This window comes from Humulus lupulus, chromosome 5 (assembly GCF_963169125.1).
Source record: "Humulus lupulus chromosome 5, drHumLupu1.1, whole genome shotgun sequence".
Classification (NCBI taxonomy): domain Eukaryota; kingdom Viridiplantae; phylum Streptophyta; class Magnoliopsida; order Rosales; family Cannabaceae; genus Humulus; species Humulus lupulus.
In genome coordinates, this window is record NC_084797.1 from 240,260,980 (window position 1) to 240,281,185 (window position 20,206).

General features: G+C 39.8%; 3 protein-coding genes across 3 annotated transcripts; 1 reads left to right on the top strand and 2 right to left on the bottom strand.

Moving 5' to 3' along the window:
• Nucleotides 1-14,609: 14,609 nt before the first annotated feature.
• LOC133834098 (dirigent protein 5-like) lies at nucleotides 14,610-15,410 on the top strand. Its single transcript, XM_062263600.1, has one exon. The coding sequence runs from the start codon at nucleotides 14,622-14,624 to the stop codon at nucleotides 15,162-15,164; it is 543 nt and encodes a 180-aa protein (XP_062119584.1). The 5' UTR covers nucleotides 14,610-14,621; the 3' UTR covers nucleotides 15,165-15,410.
• Nucleotides 15,411-15,967: 557 nt separating this feature from the next.
• On the bottom strand, nucleotides 15,968-17,913 carry LOC133780171 (uncharacterized). Its single transcript, XM_062220043.1, has 6 exons — nucleotides 17,385-17,913; nucleotides 17,160-17,295; nucleotides 16,888-17,081; nucleotides 16,641-16,750; nucleotides 16,213-16,362; nucleotides 15,968-16,117 (listed from the first exon to the last, which is right to left on the bottom strand). The coding sequence occupies exons 1-6, from the start codon at nucleotides 17,911-17,913 to the stop codon at nucleotides 15,968-15,970; spliced, it is 1,269 nt and encodes a 422-aa protein (XP_062076027.1).
• Nucleotides 17,914-18,819: 906 nt separating this feature from the next.
• On the bottom strand, nucleotides 18,820-19,943 carry LOC133778537 (dirigent protein 5-like). Its single transcript, XM_062218496.1, has one exon. It carries the CDS (start codon nucleotides 19,624-19,626, stop codon nucleotides 19,066-19,068), a length of 561 nt encoding a protein of 186 aa, XP_062074480.1. The 5' UTR covers nucleotides 19,627-19,943; the 3' UTR covers nucleotides 18,820-19,065.
• Between the last annotated feature and the right edge of the window lie 263 nt (nucleotides 19,944-20,206).

Sequence of the window (20,206 nt, forward strand, 5' to 3'; positions counted from 1 at the left end):
CGGGAAGCATTCGGACGACCTGTCCGAAGCTTTCGCAGTCATTCGGAAGTATGGGCTGAAGCTGAACCCCAAGAAATGTACTTTCGGCATGGCCTCCGGGAAGTTCCTGGGTTTCATAGTGAGCTTCCGGGGAATAGAAGCCAATCCAGATAAGATCAAGGCACTGATTGATATGCCCTCTCCCCGGAAGCATAAGGACGTGCAAAGTCTGACCAGGCGAATAGCCGCCCTAAGCCGTTTCGTCTCCAAAGCCATGGACAAGTGCATCCCGTTCTTCAACGTCCTTCGAGGAAGCCAACGTTTCGAATGGTCAGTCGAATGCAAAGAAGCTTTTCAGAAGCCGAAAGAGCACCTAGCCCGAGCGCCGGTCCTGGCAAAATCAGTGGACGAGGAGCCTCTGTACCTCTATCTGGCAGTGACCGAGCACGCGATCAGCGCCGCGTTGGTGCGGGAGGGGGAAAAGACCCAGCTCCCGATATACTATGTGAGTAAATGATTATTGGGTGCTGAGTCTCGATATACGCTAATCGAAAAACTGACTTTTTGCCTGCTGATGGCATCCCGAAAACTCCGGCCTTACTTCCAGGCCCACGCCATAAAAGTCCTGACCAACCACCCCTTGCGGCAAGTGTTGCAGAAGCCCGAGTTTTCGGGAAGACTCTTAAGGTGGGCCATGGAGCTAAGTCAGTTTGATATAGCCTACATTCCTAGGGTCTCCATCAAGGGGCAGGCCCTAGCCGACTTCATCATGGAGTGTTCCGGGATCACTCAAGGGGACGATCTCGCGGCGCCCGTATGGAAGGTGTTCGTGGACGGGGCCTCGAATGAGAATGGGGTCGGGGCCGGGATCATCTTGGTATCACCCCAGAGACACCAGTTGCAAAACGCCCTGCATTTCCAGTTCAAGGCATCAAACACCAAAGTTAAGCACAAAGCCATGCTGGCCAGGTTGCTCCTGGCCCGGGAGGTAGGAGCCGCTAACTTGGAGATGTACAGCGATTCCCAGCTGGTCGTCAGGCAAGTCTCAGGGGAATATCAAACCAAAGGAGAGAGAATGGCGGCTTATGTGACTCAGACAAGAGAGATGCTGCAGGCGTTCAAAAAGCACTCCATCCACCAGATCTCCAGAGAGCAAAATGTGTTCGCAGACACACTAGCAAAGTTGGCTACCGATGCCGAAGCAGAATTGTCCGGACTGGTCCCCGTTAACCATCTCCCCATCCCACGCATTCGAGTCTCTGCGATCAACGCCATTGACCATTCCACGTCTTGGATGGGACCCCTTATCCGCTATCTGACAACTGGCGAGGTGCCAGCAGACAGGGCCACAGCCAGGAAGCTCTAATACCAGGTCCACAGATATGTCATGATGGACGGAAAACTCTATCGCTGGGGGCTGTCCATGCCTTACCTCAGGTGCGTGTCCGAGACCGAAATAAGCGCCATCCTGCATGAAGTGCATGAAGGCTTCTGCGGAGACCACCCAGCCGGACTCAGTCTATCCAAAAAGATCCTCCGCCAAGGATATTTCTGGCCAACCATGAAGAGAGACTGTATTGACTACGTCCGCAAGTGCGAGTAGTGCCAAAGGTACGCGAAGGTCCCACGGGCCCCACCAAAAGAGATAACCTTGATGACTAGCCCCTGGCCTTTCGCGGTGTGGGGGATCGATCTGGTAGGATCACTCCCGACCGGGAAAGGAGGAGTGAAGTACGCCATCGTGGTCGCCGACTACTATACCAAGTGGGTTGAGGCGGAGCCCATGAACACGATCACTTCAAAGAAGGCCCTGGATTTCGTCATCAACAATATAGTGTGTCGGTATGCCCTCCCCTACAAGATTGTATCCGATAATGGGAAGCAGTTCAACAGCGTCCACTTTACAGATTTTTGTGAAAGGCCTGGTATCGAACGGGCAAGCAGAAGCCGTCAACAAAATCTTGAAAGGGACATTGAAGAAAAAACTCCAAGCCTGCAAGAGCAAGTGGCCCGAAGATCTGCCCCGCGTGTTATGGGCTTACCGGACAACCGAGAAGACATCCACCGGGCACACTTCTTACTCCATGGTCTATGGGTACGAAGCCGTCATGCCCATCGAAACGACCATCCCATCTCACCGAAGAGACACGTATGATCTCACCCAGAACCACACTTTACTCTAGGAATCACTAGATCTCATCGAAGAGATCCGGGAGGAGTCGCAAGTGCAGCTGAAGATGTACCAAGGCAAGATTGCTCAGCATTTCAACTCAAAAGTAAAAAGCCAAAGGTTCGAAATCGGTGACCTAGTCCTGCGAAGAGTCTTCCCTGCTACCCAAGACCCTGGAGTAGGGGTTCTGGGCCCGAATTGGGAAGGGCCGTACGAGATCCAACATGAAGTGTGCCCCGGGACATACCGTTTAAAGCGGATCGATGGCACGGAAGTCCCAAGAGCCTGGAATGCGAAACATCTCCGTAAATACTATCAATAGTTAGGAGAACGTGTTCCAATTTTGTATTTTCATTGTAAATAATGTACGCCTCAGGGCGATCCCTTGAATAATAAAAATGGCGTGTGCAAAATGCCATAAAGAAATGTTATCAGGCAATGAAAATTCTACTCAAGTGACCCAAAACCAGTCTCCGCTCACTTGTGTGGGGTATCCCCGGTATGAACAAATACCAGGTGGGGCACAAGGCTCAGGCCTAATCCCGACCCAGACCAACAAGGTCCGGGGGGTATGAACCCCGTTGGACCAAGCCTCAGGCTGGTCCCGCCCCGGACGAACGAGGTTTGGGGGTATAAATTAAAAGAGGACCAAGCCTCAGGTTGGTCCCACCCCGGACGAACGAGGTCCGGGGGTATAAATTAAGAGAGGACCAAGCCTCAAGTTGGTCCCACCCCGGACGAACGATGTCCGGGGGTATAAATTAAAAGAGGACCAAGCCTCAGGCTGGTCCCGCCCCAGACGAACGAGGTCTGGGGGTATAAATTAAAAGAGGACCAAGCCTCAGGCTGGTCCCACCCCAGATGAACGATGTCCGGGGGTATAATGCATACGGTATGCCCCAGGGCAAGGCCGGTCCGCGACTGGTAGAGTAAGGGAACCAGGTTTCGCAATAAACTATTCGAACCTCGTTGGCCCGAGCCATCAGGTTTTTGAAGTTGAAGATTAGGCGGGTAGAATTAAGACAATTTGACAAGCTAAAGTAAAAAAATAGTCTAGTCCAGGCCGTTGGAACCGGGACCAAACCCTCAGAATCAGTCATGCACAGTGATAATTTTTTTTTTTAAGGGATAACAGAAATAACATAAGCCGAAGGAAGCAATACAAATTGTCTTGGACGCGTATGCGTCCATAAAAGTTACAAAAATCATAAAAATAAAAGGGGCAAGGTGGGGATCCGGGCCTAGGATTCATCCTCCAGAAGCTCCGCATCTTCCTTCTCCTTGGCCTCGAATTCAGCCCTCTTCAAGTCCGGGTCGGGAAAGATCAGGAGGTTCATGCTTGTATCTTTGCGCCAAGCCATGTAGATGGCCTCCTCAAAGGTGACGTGAAGCATTTCGTCCGCCCGCTCCTTTCCGCGGCGGGCCTCCTCATGCGCCATCATCTCCTCGCGAAGAGAGCCGTCCAGCTCACGGACCTAGGCCTCCAATCTTTGGACCTTCTCCCCGTCCCAGACGGACTAAGTCGCAGCTGCCTCCTGTGCGGCCCTTGCTCTGAGAAGCTCCGCCTTCAGAAGGGCTACCTTCTCGTTAGCCTTGGCTTCTTTCCAAGACAAGGCCTTTTCAAGCCCAACCTTGACTAGGTCAAACTCTGCGCGGTCTGTGTCGGCCTGAGCAATCGCCTTGTCCAAGGACTCCCGAGCCTGTGCAGTCTCCCTGGCCAGGGCCTCCTTGGCGGCCTCCCTTTAGTTCACAGCCGCCTCCAGCTCCAGCTGGAGCGTCTCCATCTTCATGGCCGCCTCGGCCACCAGGTCAGCATTCCGATGGGACAGCAGAGCGTCCTGGAACAAAACAAAGTTAGAAGAATCCTTACTAAACAAAAAAAAAGAGGGAGGAAGAAGACACGAAGTAAACTTACTGCGGTGGCCTAATGGCGGAGAGCCTGGGAGATGAACAGCATGTCCGGGTTGGCGATGGTGGCATACCATTTGAGTTGTAGGTTGGACATGGTGTTCCCCACCTGGTCCAACAAGTATGCCACGAAAGGGGTCGTGTCCTGCCCTAGCTTAGGGCAAAAGCCCCTCTCAGCGGCTGGCCAATCCATGATCGGTTGGGGGACGCTGAAGGCCGCCGAGTGCTCAGCGAACTCGACCTGACGACGAATCGTCAGGACCTTGTACGTCTCATCCCTCTTTTCCCGGCCACTCTCCCAGGTCTGGGAAATGAGCCTGGACTGCTCGTCCCTCAAGACGGCTTCCCCCTCCTCGGGTAAGGCTGGATGAATGGGGAGGGTCGGTGTTGCCGGAATCTCTTTCGCGGCGAGGCGGTTTTCCCCGTACTATTCTCCGGCCGAGCCAGCCCGCCTGGTCCGGGGCCTCTTGTTCTCGATTTTGGCCTCCATTGCGCCCAAGTCCAAGGCCCTCTTCCCGTAGGTTCTGGCTCCAGATCGATCACCGGGGGTTAGTCAAGGCCGAGGACGGCGGCCAGGTCCACGGCCGTAAAAAGGACCGCGACAGTTGCAGCCTCGCCGGTTCGAGGATCCGCACCTGGCGTCTCCTTGTTGTGGGAGGGATCCGGGCCCAATGCCTCTGTGTTTTTCTTGGCAGCCTTTTTTTCCGCGACCCTGGCCACCCTTGCGGCCCGGACTTCGAGAAGCCGCCTCATCTCATCCACAAGATCAGACATGGCGGAGTCTCCTGCAACAAACGCAAATGAAAGAGTTAATATGATTAACGAAAAAATAGAAGTCCAAACTAAGAGTGACCCGGGACGAACCCTTATCTAAGCCTCGGGCGTGACCCAACTCATCTAGCGCAAAAAAGCAGACTCAATCCCCCATGTCGTCCAGGTTCAAGAAATTCCCGTACTGAAAGAACCTGGACAAAATCATGAGAACTCTCGAGCCTAAGGGAACGGGAGACGAAGGTCTCGTCTCCCCGTCAGCCCCAAACACGGGGCCTCGAAGTGCTAGCCTATCCCTAGCTAAGTCCTCAACTTGGGGAGCATAAGTTAAGATCAAAGGTGAGTTACCTTGCCCTGATACGCTAGCCCCAGGGGTACCCATGTTCGACAAGGCCTCCTCGAAGAGGGCTTCCAGATCCTCAGAAGCGGCCGCCTCCGACTAGACCAAGTCCCTCTTCCGCTTGGCCGCGTCCTCTCGTGCCGTAGCCTCTACTTCCCCGATGTGCTCCAGGGCCAGCGGCTCCCGTATGGTGGAATTCTTCTCGCACTGAATTCCCTGAAGGCTCGGGACGTCAATAGTCTGGTGGGCCGCGAGCAATCCGACCAGTCGGAGGTTATCCATATTGACGTAGCCTCCTACGTCCAGGTCTTCTGTGCTCAACCCGGAGTAAAGCCCCCTCCGGTCCAAGATGAACTCGGTGAAAGGAGTCTGAGCAAAAGGTCCTGCCACCTGAAGTAACATGGTGAGAAACAAAAAAAGGAAAAGAAAAAGAAAAATCGGCCAAGTAAAGGTCGGGGAAGCACTTACCCACTCGCTGGAAGTCCAGCAACAGCCTGTGGTTCTTCTCCACAAGGAATCCGAACGTCATGAACCAATAATGTCAGACGTCCGGGGGATGCTTCCAGGTGCTTGTAGGAGCGGGGTAGTTACCCCGCGGCTTCAACCTGTAGAAGCCGTCCAAGGTCTTGTCCTTGGCGTTGACCTGCGGTTCCATCTTGTAGAAGTACAAGATTTACGCGGGGGTCGGCTCCGCGATCTCCTTCACGATGCAGAAGACACGCCATCCCGCAAGCAGTCGGTAGGCTTGGGGAAGAAGCAGGAAGGGCGCGATCCCCACGTATGTTAGGAACCGCACGAAGTAGTCGTGAAGAGGGAGTGTGGCTCCCGTACTGATGTGGCCAGCACTCCAGGCCCCAAACCCGTTCACGGAAGTGTGTGCCCGCTCTTTTTTCCTGGCCAGGCGGTTGTGGAAGAGTCCGGGAGTGGACTCTATGCCCAGGCGTCTCTCCAGGACGAGCATCATCCGGTAGTTCCGGAACAGATTCGGTACCGTGTCCATCTCCCATCTGTTGCCTTTGGGGGTCCGAGACCCGAGAAGGAGAACGGGGGCCCTGTTGACTTCCTCATCCGAATGAAGGGTGACACCCGACGTCATGGCTGATGATCTAGGAGAAAAGAAAAGAAACCAAGCAGTCAATACTGAAACCCAAGAAAGTCGGTTAAGGTACAGGGGGCCTCCTACGGACTGCTTGGACTCCCCTCCGGATCAGGTCCGGGTTCACCAGAGAACCACGAGACCCAGATCGGGAATGAAAAATGGGCTACTAAATAGTCTCCACCACCTGTCCGGGAAGCATCCAGACCCGGAGCAACCCGGACCAGGCGACCTTCCTAGCACTATTCCTAAGCGTAAGCAAGTTCTAGCAGCCTAAACGTATGAACAAAAAAGCAGCCTACGTTCACGTATTTATTAAGGCGAAGGACAGAAGGACTTACTATGAATAGCTGGTCATGAAATATGGTGGTTGTCTGGCGATAAGGACGACAGAATCTCGTTCTTGAACTGGTGAAGGTGGTTCAGTAACTCGTCGACGCTCAGGCAGAGGTACAGATGCTGGAACCATTGGAAAAAGGCGACGGCGCAGAGTAAGCAGGCGGTGAAAGATGTTATCGGCAAGATCGGACATAAACAGATCCTCAGTTCTTAGAATGGCTCGAGAATGTAAAAGTTTCAAATGAATGTCTGAGGAGTATTTATAGACCCATATCCCGGTCTCTGATCCAACGGATAGGAAATCCCCCATCGGACGGTCCAAGATCGTGCAGAGACATTAATGAGCACTCGAGTGTTGAATCCTCTCCATTTCAATCCAACGTCCCAGGAGAGGGGAATTTCAAAGGTCGCCCCATCCTACGGTCCACCTCAGCGCAGAAGCATTAATGAAGGATCCCCATGCGGATGGGACGCTTCAGAATCCGTGCTGACGCACTGTAGAGTCCAAGAACTTTACTTAGCTAAGTTAGATAGTAGTATCATAGGAGTAATAGTATTATCTTTATGACTGTGGATTTTTGGTTCAGACCGGGATTTATTTGGACACTCGTAGTAATACTTGTAGACTTTCTAAGTTTAACCTATAGTTTAAGAATATTAATTTTAACCTAAGGTTTGATTAATATGACTGATATTGAGGATAATATTTAGTATACTATAAGGTTTAAATAAGAACCAATAGGATTATAGCACATGTTATGTATGGGTTATTAATGATTAAGTATTGTGAGGATTAAATTTATTAAGGGTAAAGTTTGAATGCTCTAAGGTCAGTCAACAGCTTTGAAAACGTTTGAGGGCTTAGTCAAGGCTGTTTACTCAATTCAAATTAAGCTAAAAATGTGTAATTTCGTGTTTAAATAATCAGCGTATGCCGATATATCGCAGCTATAGGGAGCGATATATCGCAGTACGAAGATACGAAAAACTCGAAACAATGCACGATTGCCTCGGGCATACTGGCCCAGGCGATATATCGCCTGCAGGGGGCGATATATCGCCCCTCTCAGCACATTTTGAAAGCTTTCAAAATCATTTCCCATTCAAACCATCAACCTCTTGATAAGTTCAGCATCTTTTTGAACGAGTCTTCAACCTCTGCTGAACGATAATTCAAATTATTTTCACTTAAAAAGCCATTATTTTTATTCAAGTTAAATGAGATATTTTCATTCCTAAACTCTATAAATAGGACCTAGTACCCAACCATTATTCATCTTTTACTCTAAGTTCGGAGGCTGCAAGTTACTAGGTGAATGTGAGAGTGTAAACACTTGGGTTGGGAATCATAAGCTTATCAAAACACTTGGGAAGTAAGATTTTATATCATTTCGGTTCAAGGTTTAGATTGATCTTACAAGTCTTCAAGGTATTTCCACACTCTAGTTCATTGGTATTATTTTATTTAAGTTCTCATAGTCTTCTACCCAGCCTTCTAACCTTATTCTTATTTTGGTTAGGAAATCTAAGTTCTTGAGCACAAGGTTTTGGTAAGTATATTTTAATAGTATAGTTCCTTCATCTCTTTCATCTCTTTTTCTTCAAAAGACTCACCCTTTCATAAATGGCTTTTAGGAGTGTTCCAAAGTCCCAACTCTATCCTCATATCCCGGTAATTTTGGTAAGGAAAATAGGATAGAATTTATATGTTATATGCTTTTTATATGTTATCTCATGTTTTTATGTTATGAAATATGTTATGTTATGTTATGTATGTTTGTAGGCTTGGGCATATGACCCATATGACTAACAAGCCCCAAATGGATTATGGGCACATGACCTGCTTAGCTAGTAGGACCCCATTAATCTAATGGGCATATGACTTATTTAGTCTATGGGACCCCAAGTAATAATGGCCATTATAGTATGTGTATGATATAAGTGTTATGTTATGTTTTCTTTATGTTTCTTATGAAATTTATGAATATGAACTATGTGTTAGATTTTCCTTGCTGGGCATTAGGCTAATTCCTTTTTGTTTATATGTGTAGGAAAATAGTCTTAGTGGCGGGAAAGGTTCTTGGAAGCTTGGAGAATGTGTATTGAGGCGGAATGGATTCAAGAGCCGAGCGTTCGATTCGAGGATGTAGTTTTGTTTCTTATGGTTTTTACATGTATTTTTCGCATTTTATTATGTAAATCTCTTTTTAATTATGTCATGTTTTGGTTTTAAAACAATGGGATCCCATATCCTACTTGATATTTTATGTAAGGTACATCTTTATTTTTACAAAGTTTCTTAATAAAGTTGTGGTATTTTCTCTTGTAAGTTTATTAAGGATTAGTGTTTATGTATAGTTTTCGTTAATGGTCCATAAGTCTAGAGTAGTAGTTGGGTCGTTACACGCACAAGCCTAGGCCTAGCGACCCTTGAGGTGGTTAGGTGACCTTTCGAGGTCAAGTGCCATCGTTGCAGCAGTCCCTGGGCGACACGTGTATCCCTCGTCACGAAGCGAGACTTCAGTAAATGGACCCGGACATTGGTAAATGGTCCGGGCTCCGCGTGCGCCCAGCACACACTGCCCCTTGCCACGAACCCACGATTCTAAGCAGGAACTGGGAAGGTAACCGTGGAGTATCCGAGAGCAAGGCAAGCCTCCACCACGCGGACCCAGGTGAAGGCTTGGGGGGTAAATGTTATCCCCATTTCCTACCTTAGGCTCGGGACGGTGGTCCAGGCGCACTGGTTGGGCAATTGGATTTGGGCCAAGCCCAGGCCCGCTTGGCAGGGAATGACCGGCATCGACAGCCCGAGTGTGGGTCCAAACCCAGACGGTGTCCAGGAAGGATGATCCAGGACGATCATCCGGGAGACGTATAGCTGTTCGGGGCTACGACCGAAATGTATGCACACGGTCCCGGAGCCTAGTAAACGATCCGGGCTCTATGGAGACGATCCAGGCCTACGGTAAACGAAGAGGGACAGAGGTAAACGAACCTGGGTCAAGTCCTCAGGGTTGGCAGGGTAAAGCATCCGTGACCCTGAATCCGCCCCATGATGCGTAGGGGTTGTCCCCACTTTTCACCTGCGGAAAAGGCCACCTCGGGATTGCGCGCCGCTGGTTCAGACCTGCGCTGCCACTACACTGACTGATTTTGTCCCCTGAATCTACCTCGTAACTCGAAATGCCCAGACCAAAAGCCCCATTTTGTCGGGTGAAATATAGGATTTGGGCTGCCCCAGTGGGCTTTGATCATTTCTTTGTCTTTTATATTTTTATCCTTTGTATTGGGCTTCCGATAGGGAAGCAAGCGGTATTTATATCCTTGTTGGGCCCGGGTCAGCCTGGCCCAAGCCCAGTGCCCCTGCGAGCCTATAAATACAGGTGACAAAGCACTGAGAAAATGACCTCTTTTTGGCTTATATACAGTTACTCTGCTAAAACACAAAGAGAAACTCCATTGTTATAGACTTTCCAAGCTCTAATACAACTATCTCGTGGACTAAGGCTCATTAACGCCCCAACCACATAAAAACCTTGTTTATATCTTCCAAATCCCTCATCATTAATCTTGCTTAATTTTTATTAATACAGTTTTCGAAAATCTCGGTAAACAAAAATAATAAAAAATAGGTATAAAAGTGCAACATTTTAAAAAACATTGAGTATATTTACCGCAAAAATAAAAGTTTGGCTATAAAAGTGTAACATTTTGAATACATTGAGTATATTTACCGCAAAAAAAATTAAGTATAAAAGTGCAGCATTTTGAAAACATTGAATATTTTAGCACCCATTTACTTTTGTATTATATATATATATATGTGTTATGTAGTCATTAGATAACATATATATACAGAAATTATTGATATAAATATTTATATATATTATAAAACTATATTTTATTATATTATATATATATTAATCAATAAATTATTTTTTATTAAAATTATAAATAATGTATACAACTTTAAAACTAATATAACATATAGTCAAAGTCTACCATTTAGGTTCTAGTGGCTGTTTATAGACGAAGTGTAGACCCACAAGTCAATTTTTATAGGCCCCCACAATCAATGCTCAACTCCAATTCTTCCAAGTGTTGGTCCATTTAAATGATCTACACTCAATGATGACATGTAGCGTTGACCCACATTTTGGGCAACGATAAGACAAAAAACCTACTACGATGACAAATTTGCAATTATATATATAGGTCATAACAATATATTACCGTTTAAATGAACTTGTATAGTCTAGTTATTTTTAGAGCGTAAACTTTTACAAAATTCATAATAATTTCCCACGCCGAAAATTATGTTAAAATATGTTGTAGTCTGTGTGCATAAAATAATTAGTTATGTGTGTAATAATATTTTTTTAAATTAGTTTTTGGTATTATAATTATTTTAAATTTTCTAAAAATTTATAGAATGTTCTAAATAACTACAATATACACAATCATAATAAAAATTACGTCAAAAATTATTTACGAATCAAAAGCATAAAAAAAAAAAAAAAAAAACTCCACCGGTAAAAGTCACAAAGAAAATACATATATATATATATATATAGATTTTTCATTCAATTTTAATTCAAATTTAGCATCCAAAAAATTTAAAGAACATTTTTAGAATATCTATATATGTAATATAGAAATGATGTCATATATATCTCTTCTATATAATAAGTGTACTGATAACGAAAATTTTTTGTTCTAACAATTTTTTATTTTTTTTTAATGTTAACTTTAACAAAATATTCTTATATTTAACAGAATATTTTTATATTTAATATGGTTTGCAATCACTTAAACTTAAATAAAATAAAATAAATAATTAAAAAATGATATTTTTGAGATATTTTATAATAATAATTATTTAAAAAAAATTAAAAATTAAAATGTGATATTTTTGAGATATTTTACAATGATAATTATTTTAAAATAATAAAACCATACGTTTTATAACTTAAATAAAATTTAATTAATATCATATTAAACATATAATATAATCTACTGTAAATTAGCAACAAATGATTTATTTTAAAAAAAAAACTAGCAAAATACTTAAATTTAAAATATATATAATATATAATATATAATCTTTTGTTGTCACTCATAAATTCAAAAATTAGAACAAACATAAACTTAAACAAAAATAAATAAATTATTTAATTAAAATAAAATATTTATTTTAAAATTTATATGATATTAATATAAATTTAATAAAAATAATTAATAAATTTTAGCATATTACACGTTAGTTATATTTAGTATATATATATGCTCAACACAAATTCATATATATTCTTCTGTACTTCATGGTGTTAAGCGCGCATGGATACTGCCTTTAATACTACTTTTTTTTATTGTGCAACACCTATATATATATATATATATAAATGATAATTTTTTTTTATTGGAGCTTCATTTTAAGTCTTATCAGTAGGATTCTCAGTATTTTTCGATTCATGAATAGTTTTCGGCGCAACTTTTTTTTATGATCATGTATATTGTAGCTATTTAGAGCATCCTGCAAATTTTTAGAAAATTTCAAATAATTTACAGTACCAAAAACTAGGTTCAAACATTTTGTTTTCCACGCGCATAAAAAAAATTAATCACACATGTAACAACACATTTGAACCTAGTTTTCAGTACTGTAAATTATTCAGAAATTTCTTAAAATTTGCAGGATGCTCTAAATAACTACAATATACACGATCATAAAATAAAATTACGCCAAAAATTATTCACGAGTTGTAAATACTGAAAGTCCTACCGGTAAAGCACAAAGTGAAGACCTTTATTAGAATCCCCCTGTGCGTGTGTGTGTATATATATGTGTTCAAATGATTAGTATATTCATATATCAGCCCGGCCCAGTAGGCGATTTTTTGAGTTGTGGAGCAAGCACTCATTCATTTGCAGAACCTTGATTGTATTGTACTGCACGCTTCATTTCATTTCACATGCCAAAGTTGTAACTTCAGCTTTTTTTACATTAAGATGTTCATTATGATTAGAATAGACATCCATATTTTTCAGGAAATTTGGAATAGTTTTCGATGTGAAAAAAAGAGTCCAAACTTTCATTTCTTTCACCTATGTATTTATTGGGTTATTTTAGACTTTGTTTTTAATACTCTAAATTTCTCAAAATTATGTAGGATGTTTGCTTTGATTACAATAAACATTGTTAAGTAAAAAGGCTAGGAACAGCATAAAAAGCAAAGATTAATAATGGAATAAAACTATATATGTCAACGACATCTCTTGAACAAAACGACTATATATATGTTTAAGAAGGAAAAATGACAATAAAAATAGAATATCTTTTTGCATGGTTCATCTATTAATAAAATAAAATCATAAAAGTCACTAGTTACACAGCCTAATGAGTAGTTTCCTTGTAAGCTTGATTTTTTTTTAATTACAATTTGATAGATTAATAGTACTAAATTGTATCATAAGTAAGGAAAAATAATTATTGATAGTCTAAGATATAGATAGATAAATAGAAGAGTTATATATTTGTCTTTTTTAAGCAAGAGAGTTGTATATTTGTTGAAGAGATAGATATAATGAAAAAAAAATCTTATACCAAACAATAACCCCATGAAAAACTTGTGCAAATTTTTTGTTGCCATTAGAAATAGAACGAATAAGTAGAGCATGTGAAAGTGTTTAGAAAAGTCTAAGCAAAATGGTATTTCATGTCAAAACCGATGAGTAGAGTAATCATATTCTTATATATTTATATATTGTTGAATACTTACACACTATAATATTTTCATAAGGTACAATTTGAACGCTACATTAGTGTATATATAATAAGCATGAAAAAAGAGATTATACATGCAAGTAGAGCATACGTTGAAAAAGAAAAAGTTGCTACTTTTAATATGATTGCAAATGGGTTCTGCGCAAATAAGAGCACTCTGAATGGACCTCTACTCCATTCTTTAAAATACATCCAAAAACTACATATTTATTTATTTTATATCATACATCAGATTCTCTATATATTTCTCTACATCATTTAAATATTATATCTTTAAACATATTTTATTAATTAAAGTAAAATAAAATAATTAAAAAAGAAAAAGAAATAATAAATATATATACTAAATGGGAGAGAGAAAGCTTATAAAGAAAAATAATAATATTAAAATATTATATAAAGGATATATAAATGTTATAAATGTAGATATGGATTAATTGGAATTTGTGCATAGCTATTATAAATATATGTATAAATGAGCTGATGGAATGTATTTTTGTGAGTTTAAGCTAAATATTATAGAGAAAGTGTATTACAAAATACATCACCAAAACATATTTTTTTTATAATTTACCTCAAACTTTTACATTATACCATATATCAATTTCTCTATTTTTTCTCTATATCATTTAAATATTATATATTTTAAAAATATTTTATTCATTTTAAAAAATAAAATAATTAAATATAATAGTATCACACTCATATATATATATATATATATATACAAAAGTTTATAAAGAATAATAAAATATTTATAGCTTGATGAATAGTATTTCACTACGAAATACTATCATTTAGTTAAAAAAATATAATTTTACATTACTCAATCACCAATTGAAAAGACTATTTAATTTTTTTTTTTACACATTTTACACAGGCTCTGTAAGTGACTTTATAGTGAAATTTTAGCTTTACTTCAGCATAGATATGTGTTAAAGCAGTATAGTAAAAAAAAGTAGTGTTAAAGCAGTATGCACGCTTAAGACTTCAGCATAGATATGTGCAAAAATGCATGCGATATCATTTCAACTGTCAAGTCTGTGTTATACATAGATTTTCTAAACATGTTCATGGTTGTCAGAGCATTTATCAGTAATAGCAATCACATTATCTAATTCATGTTAGTTTATACACAAAGTCAAATTAAGTTTTCCTATAAATAATAGTGTAGTAAAGATTTTTAAGAAGCCATACATGCATATATATATATATTTATATATCATCCAACATGAGAGGAGAAACTTATTTCATTCTGTTCCTTGGCATTGCAGTAGCATCTCACTCTGCCTTGGCATCCAAGAAACTACTCAAAGAGCAATCACCCTGCAAGAGTTTTGTGCTCTACTACCATGACACCCTCTTCAACGGCACTGATGCAGTTAACGCCACGTCTGCAATGGTAGCAAATAAGACTAGTCTAGGCGATTTCAACTTCGGCATGTTGGTCGTTTTTGATGATCCAATGACTACAGATAATCATTTACTTTCTCCCCCAGTTGCTAGAGCTCAAGGCTTTTACTTCTATGACAAGAAGAACGAGTACAATGCTTGGTTTGCCTACACTTTGGTGTTCAACTCGAGTGAGCACAAGGGTACTTTGAACATCATGGGGGCAGACTTGATGCCTGAGAAGACTAGAGATCTCTCCGTGGTTGGAGGCACTGGAGACTTCTTTATGGCTCGAGGAATCGTAACCTTACAGACTGATACTTTGCAGGGTGACTTCTATTTTCGTCTCAAGATGGATATCAAATTATATGAATGTTATTAGTATCTAGAGATGATATATTTATAATATATTTTCGATTTGGTTTGCTGGAATATATGAGCTTTCTATACATAATTAATATTAGTCAAAGTGTGTGCAAGTAGTTAATTTGTATTTTAATCTTAGCTTGTAGTAGTCTATTATATATGGCTTTGGTGGCATCTCATCATACGACGAAGCTCTCAAAAACTCTGCCAAGAGATTCTGTATCCTAATCCTATATATCTAATGTTCATAGTGGTGAAGTTATATGTTATTTTAATATATTATTGTAAAATAGTATATTATGATGACAGTGTGCTAATAATGATCTTTTATACTATATAAATTACAAAAATAATTGAACAAATTCTTAATATTACAAAAAAAAAGACACAACAGTTTTACATATGACATGATTAACAACTTGCAACACAGCCAAGATTTACCACTAATAAACCTATGAAAATTATGGTTACTACCGAACCATCTAAATACTATGCATGGCTAGCTCTTCAGCATGAACAAGGAAGCAATCACAGAAGTTTAACACTATATTTTTACAAAATAATTCTAAAGAGACCACACCTAGACCGATGTTATTTCTTGTTTAATTGACAAAAAAAAATGTGCAAACCCAAGAAAATGCCAGTCAAATATATACAATTAAAAATTATTGTCAAAATGAAACTCTCACTATTAATATTTACAACTTCTTTTTGATCAACAATTAGATCGATCTCTTTTACTGACTCGTATATCTAGTATATAATGATAATAATTATAACAAGTTTTCCCTTAAATATGTATATACATATGCATTTTTGCTATAATCCCACTATATCGACCCCACCACAAATGTTGGTGGCCTCTTGTCTAAGTTGATCGATTTCAGCTTGAGCCTGCTCCCTGATCTCTGGGTTGTTAGACTCTAAACTGGGCCTCAAGCTTGATATTTTCCTTTTAATGCTTCTGATCTGTAAATGTCCATAAAAAAGACCCCATATTTATACAATATAAAACAAAGTTGATATTTAATATTCTATAGTCTAATAGTTTTGACAATAAGAACCTTTCTGTGAGGCCATCTATGCAGACCACTTCGGCGACATATCTTTTTGAGGACAGTTGGGCACACATTCATAGCCTTTGCAGCCTCTTCAATCGTAAGATGCAGATACTCACGTAGATCCACCAGTGTCAACCTTCCAGTTCTCTGCCTCTGCACAAAATGTTACATACAACTTTGACTTTGACTGGCAACCCAAAAATCATAACTAAATCACAATGAAATAATGGAATTTTGATTCAAATTAACTGTCCAACTTTAATTATACTTATCTAACCATGTTTATTAAGATGATATATTTCTTAACAAAATATATCAATCCTAACTAAATATAATTCCACTATCTTAGTCCAATTCCAGCAGTAATTAGTTTGATTCATTTTCAACAAAGAATTTTTATTAAATAAATTGAAAAAATGAACTATAAGAACCTGTTCTGCAAGAGTTATCCTGGGATTATTCCTTTCTAACTCACTTGGGGCTGCTGCTGGTGCTGCTTCAGGTTGAGAATCAGTTTGTTCTGGCTGCTGCTGCTGCTGCCCTGGTTGTTGTCATATTTACAATATTCAGATAAATTCACTTTCGATATACGTACATTATAACATAACATAACATTATAATACAATGTATTGATAGTTGTGCTATAAAAAAAGAGAGAAATTGAGATGATATGCTGACCTGAATTGAGTGGAGATGTGGGAAAGAAGTCAAAATCGTTATCAAAAGAAAAGTCATCCCATTCTAAACCAACGCACAAAGCCTCGTAGAAGGGAGACAAGGGATCATTCAACATAACATAACCCTCTATTTTTCTTTGTGAGCAATACTTTACTAGAAACTGTTTCACTTCCTCAGTGCTTTGTCTACAAAAACTGATGATTCAAACATATTTATCATATGAAATACATGAAATTAGTCAGTACAACATTTTCATCATTCCAAAAACTTACTCGAACATTTCAAACTGAGGATTATGTGAAGTACTAGTCCCTATATCATTGACAATAGTAGTCCTAGTCTCACAAAGTGCATGACAGATCATACCAAGTCTTCCGTGAATCTCAAGTTTCATGTAGTTGTTGAACTCTTGATCCACCAATAAAAACGACACAAGTTAGTAAAAACGACATCAAAAAATCACTCAAAATAATCGATCATATAATATGTAGTCTCACCATTGACATGAATGATTTCTCTAAGCACTTGACAACAACTACAATTGAACGGAACAGGCGGTGGAGGCCAATCGTGAAGTAGCCTTGAATTACCACCACAACCACCACCACCACCATCACCATTATTATCATTACTACTGCTAGTAATAATTTGTGGCAATAACCCAAAATTCTCTTGATCGTGAAGATTATTGTTATCAGTGTTATTATTATTCGTTTCTTGATGATCATCATGAATTTGAGGAGGACCCTGTTCAAAATAAGAACCACTCCCTACCACACCAGGATCAAGATTAGCATCAACTGGCAAACCATCCCAAGTAAGAGCAGGAGTGTGATGATGATGTTGATGGTGGTGGTGGCGGTGGTGATCGTGGGAAGTAGAGGCTTGGCCACCAATATGGTCCGGTGCCGGCAAACCCAACAGGGTTGGATTCTCAACTTCGTTCAATATAATCGAAAGACTATCGGTTAATGGGCCATCATCATAAAAGTCATAGGGCGACAGCATGGTCCCTTGATCTGCCATGCATGGCGGTATTTGTTCTTATTTATCTTTAATATTGTGATACTGAAATGTAGTGGGAATGTACATATGGTAGTGGCGGCGCGTGTGAACCAAGCGCCACCACTAGAAGGCTACTCAAACACCGGCTATATAATGGTGCTTGCGAGGAAACTGGGAAGAGAGTTGGAACGAAGTAGATGATGACAAAGACAATATTAACAAAAGAAGGCCTTACGGGTAGTTTCTTACCGTTTGGACTCAAAACGGTTTTTGGTCTTTTTTTTTTATTACAATTAATTCAAATGATTAATTTAATTTTGAAATAGAATTTTTTCCCAAAAGTCATGTCGTTTGAGAGGAAATGTTGATAAAAAAGCGGAAATGTATGTACATATTTAAGGGAAAACTTGTTATAATTATTATCATTATATACTAGATATACGAGTCAGTAAAAGAGATCGATCTAATTGTTGATCAAAAAGAAGTTGTAAATATTAATAGTGAGAGTTTCATTTTGACAATAATTTTTAATTGTATATATTTGACTGGCATTTTCTTGGGTTTGCACATTTTTTTTTGTCAATTAAACAAGAAATAACATCGGTCTAGGTGTGGTCTCTTTAGAATTATTTTGTAAAAATATAGTGTTAAACTTCTGTGATTGCTTCCTTGTTCATGCTGAAGAGCTAGCCATGCATAGTATTTAGATGGTTCGGTAGTAACCATAATTTTCATAGGTTTATTAGTGGTAAATCTTGGCTGTGTTGCAAGTTGTTAATCATGTCATATGTAAAACTGTTGTGTCTTTTTTTTTGTAATATTAAGAATTTGTTCAATTATTTTTGTAATTTATATAGTATAAAAGATCATTATTAGCACACTGTCATCATAATATACTATTTTACAATAATATATTAAAATAACATATAACTTCACCACTATGAACATTAGATATATAGGATTAGGATACAGAATCTCTTGGCAGAGTTTTTGAGAGCTTCGTCGTATGATGAGATGCCACCAAAGCCATATATAATAGACTACTACAAGCTAAGATTAAAATACAAATTAACTACTTGCACACACTTTGACTAATATTAATTATGTATAGAAAGCTCATATATTCCAGCAAACCAAATCGAAAATATATTATAAATATATCATCTCTAGATACTAATAACATTCATATAATTTGATATCCATCTTGAGACGAAAATAGAAGTCACCCTGCAAAGTATCAGTCTGTAAGGTTACGATTCCTCGAGCCATAAAGAAGTCTCCAGTGCCTCCAACCACGGAGAGATCTCTAGTCTTCTCAGGCATCAAGTCTGCCCCCATGATGTTCAAAGTACCCTTGTGCTCACTCGAGTTGAACACCAAAGTGTAGGCAAACCAAGCATTGTACTCGTTCTTCTTGTCATAGAAGTAAAAGCCTTGAGCTCTAGCAACTGGGGGAGAAAGTAAATGATTATCTGTAGTCATTGGATCATCAAAAACGACCAACATGCCGAAGTTGAAATCGCCTAGACTAGTCTTATTTGCTACCATTGCAGACGTGGCGTTAACTGCATCAGTGCCGTTGAAGAGGGTGTCATGGTAGTAGAGCACAAAACTCTTGCAGGGTGATTGCTCTTTGAGTAGTTTCTTGGATGCCAAGGCAGAGTGAGATGCTACTGCAATGCCAAGGAACAGAATGAAATAAGAAGCTAAATTTTCTGAAGTTTCTCCTCTCATGTTGGATGATTATGGCTTCTTAACAATCTTTCTAGACTATTTAAAGAAAATCTTTGAATTGGGTTTTACTTTGTTGTTTTTGTTTAATCATTTGAGTAAAGAATATACCTGTTGAAAGAGTTAGTGCTTAGGACAGTGGTAGGTACGTTAAGCCTAGTAGGAACAAGAAGAAGGAGAATTTTTTTAAATTAATATAATTCATCAACCCCTCCTTCAGTGGATTTTTTGGTGACACATCTATTTTCCTCTCCACAAAAACAGAGCATGTTCATACTTTCTTCTTTAACATTTTCTAATTGATCTCTTTAAACAGAGTTGTTGGCCAATGACATATAGAAACTGTTCTGAAGAGAAAAAAAAATAATTAGATGATGATGGCTTGTAGGGCGGTTGGTAGGATAGATTTTAACTCATTTGTGTTCTTTTCTGAAAGTGGCAATAGAAGGTTATGTCATCTCTGATAAACAGGTGAGAAGCTGACTAAGCCACTGTTTTTATTCATTTGCTGTTTTACAAATTCACAACAAAGAAATCAAACATACAGATATTAGAACAAAAAATACGTACTCAGCATGAGGCA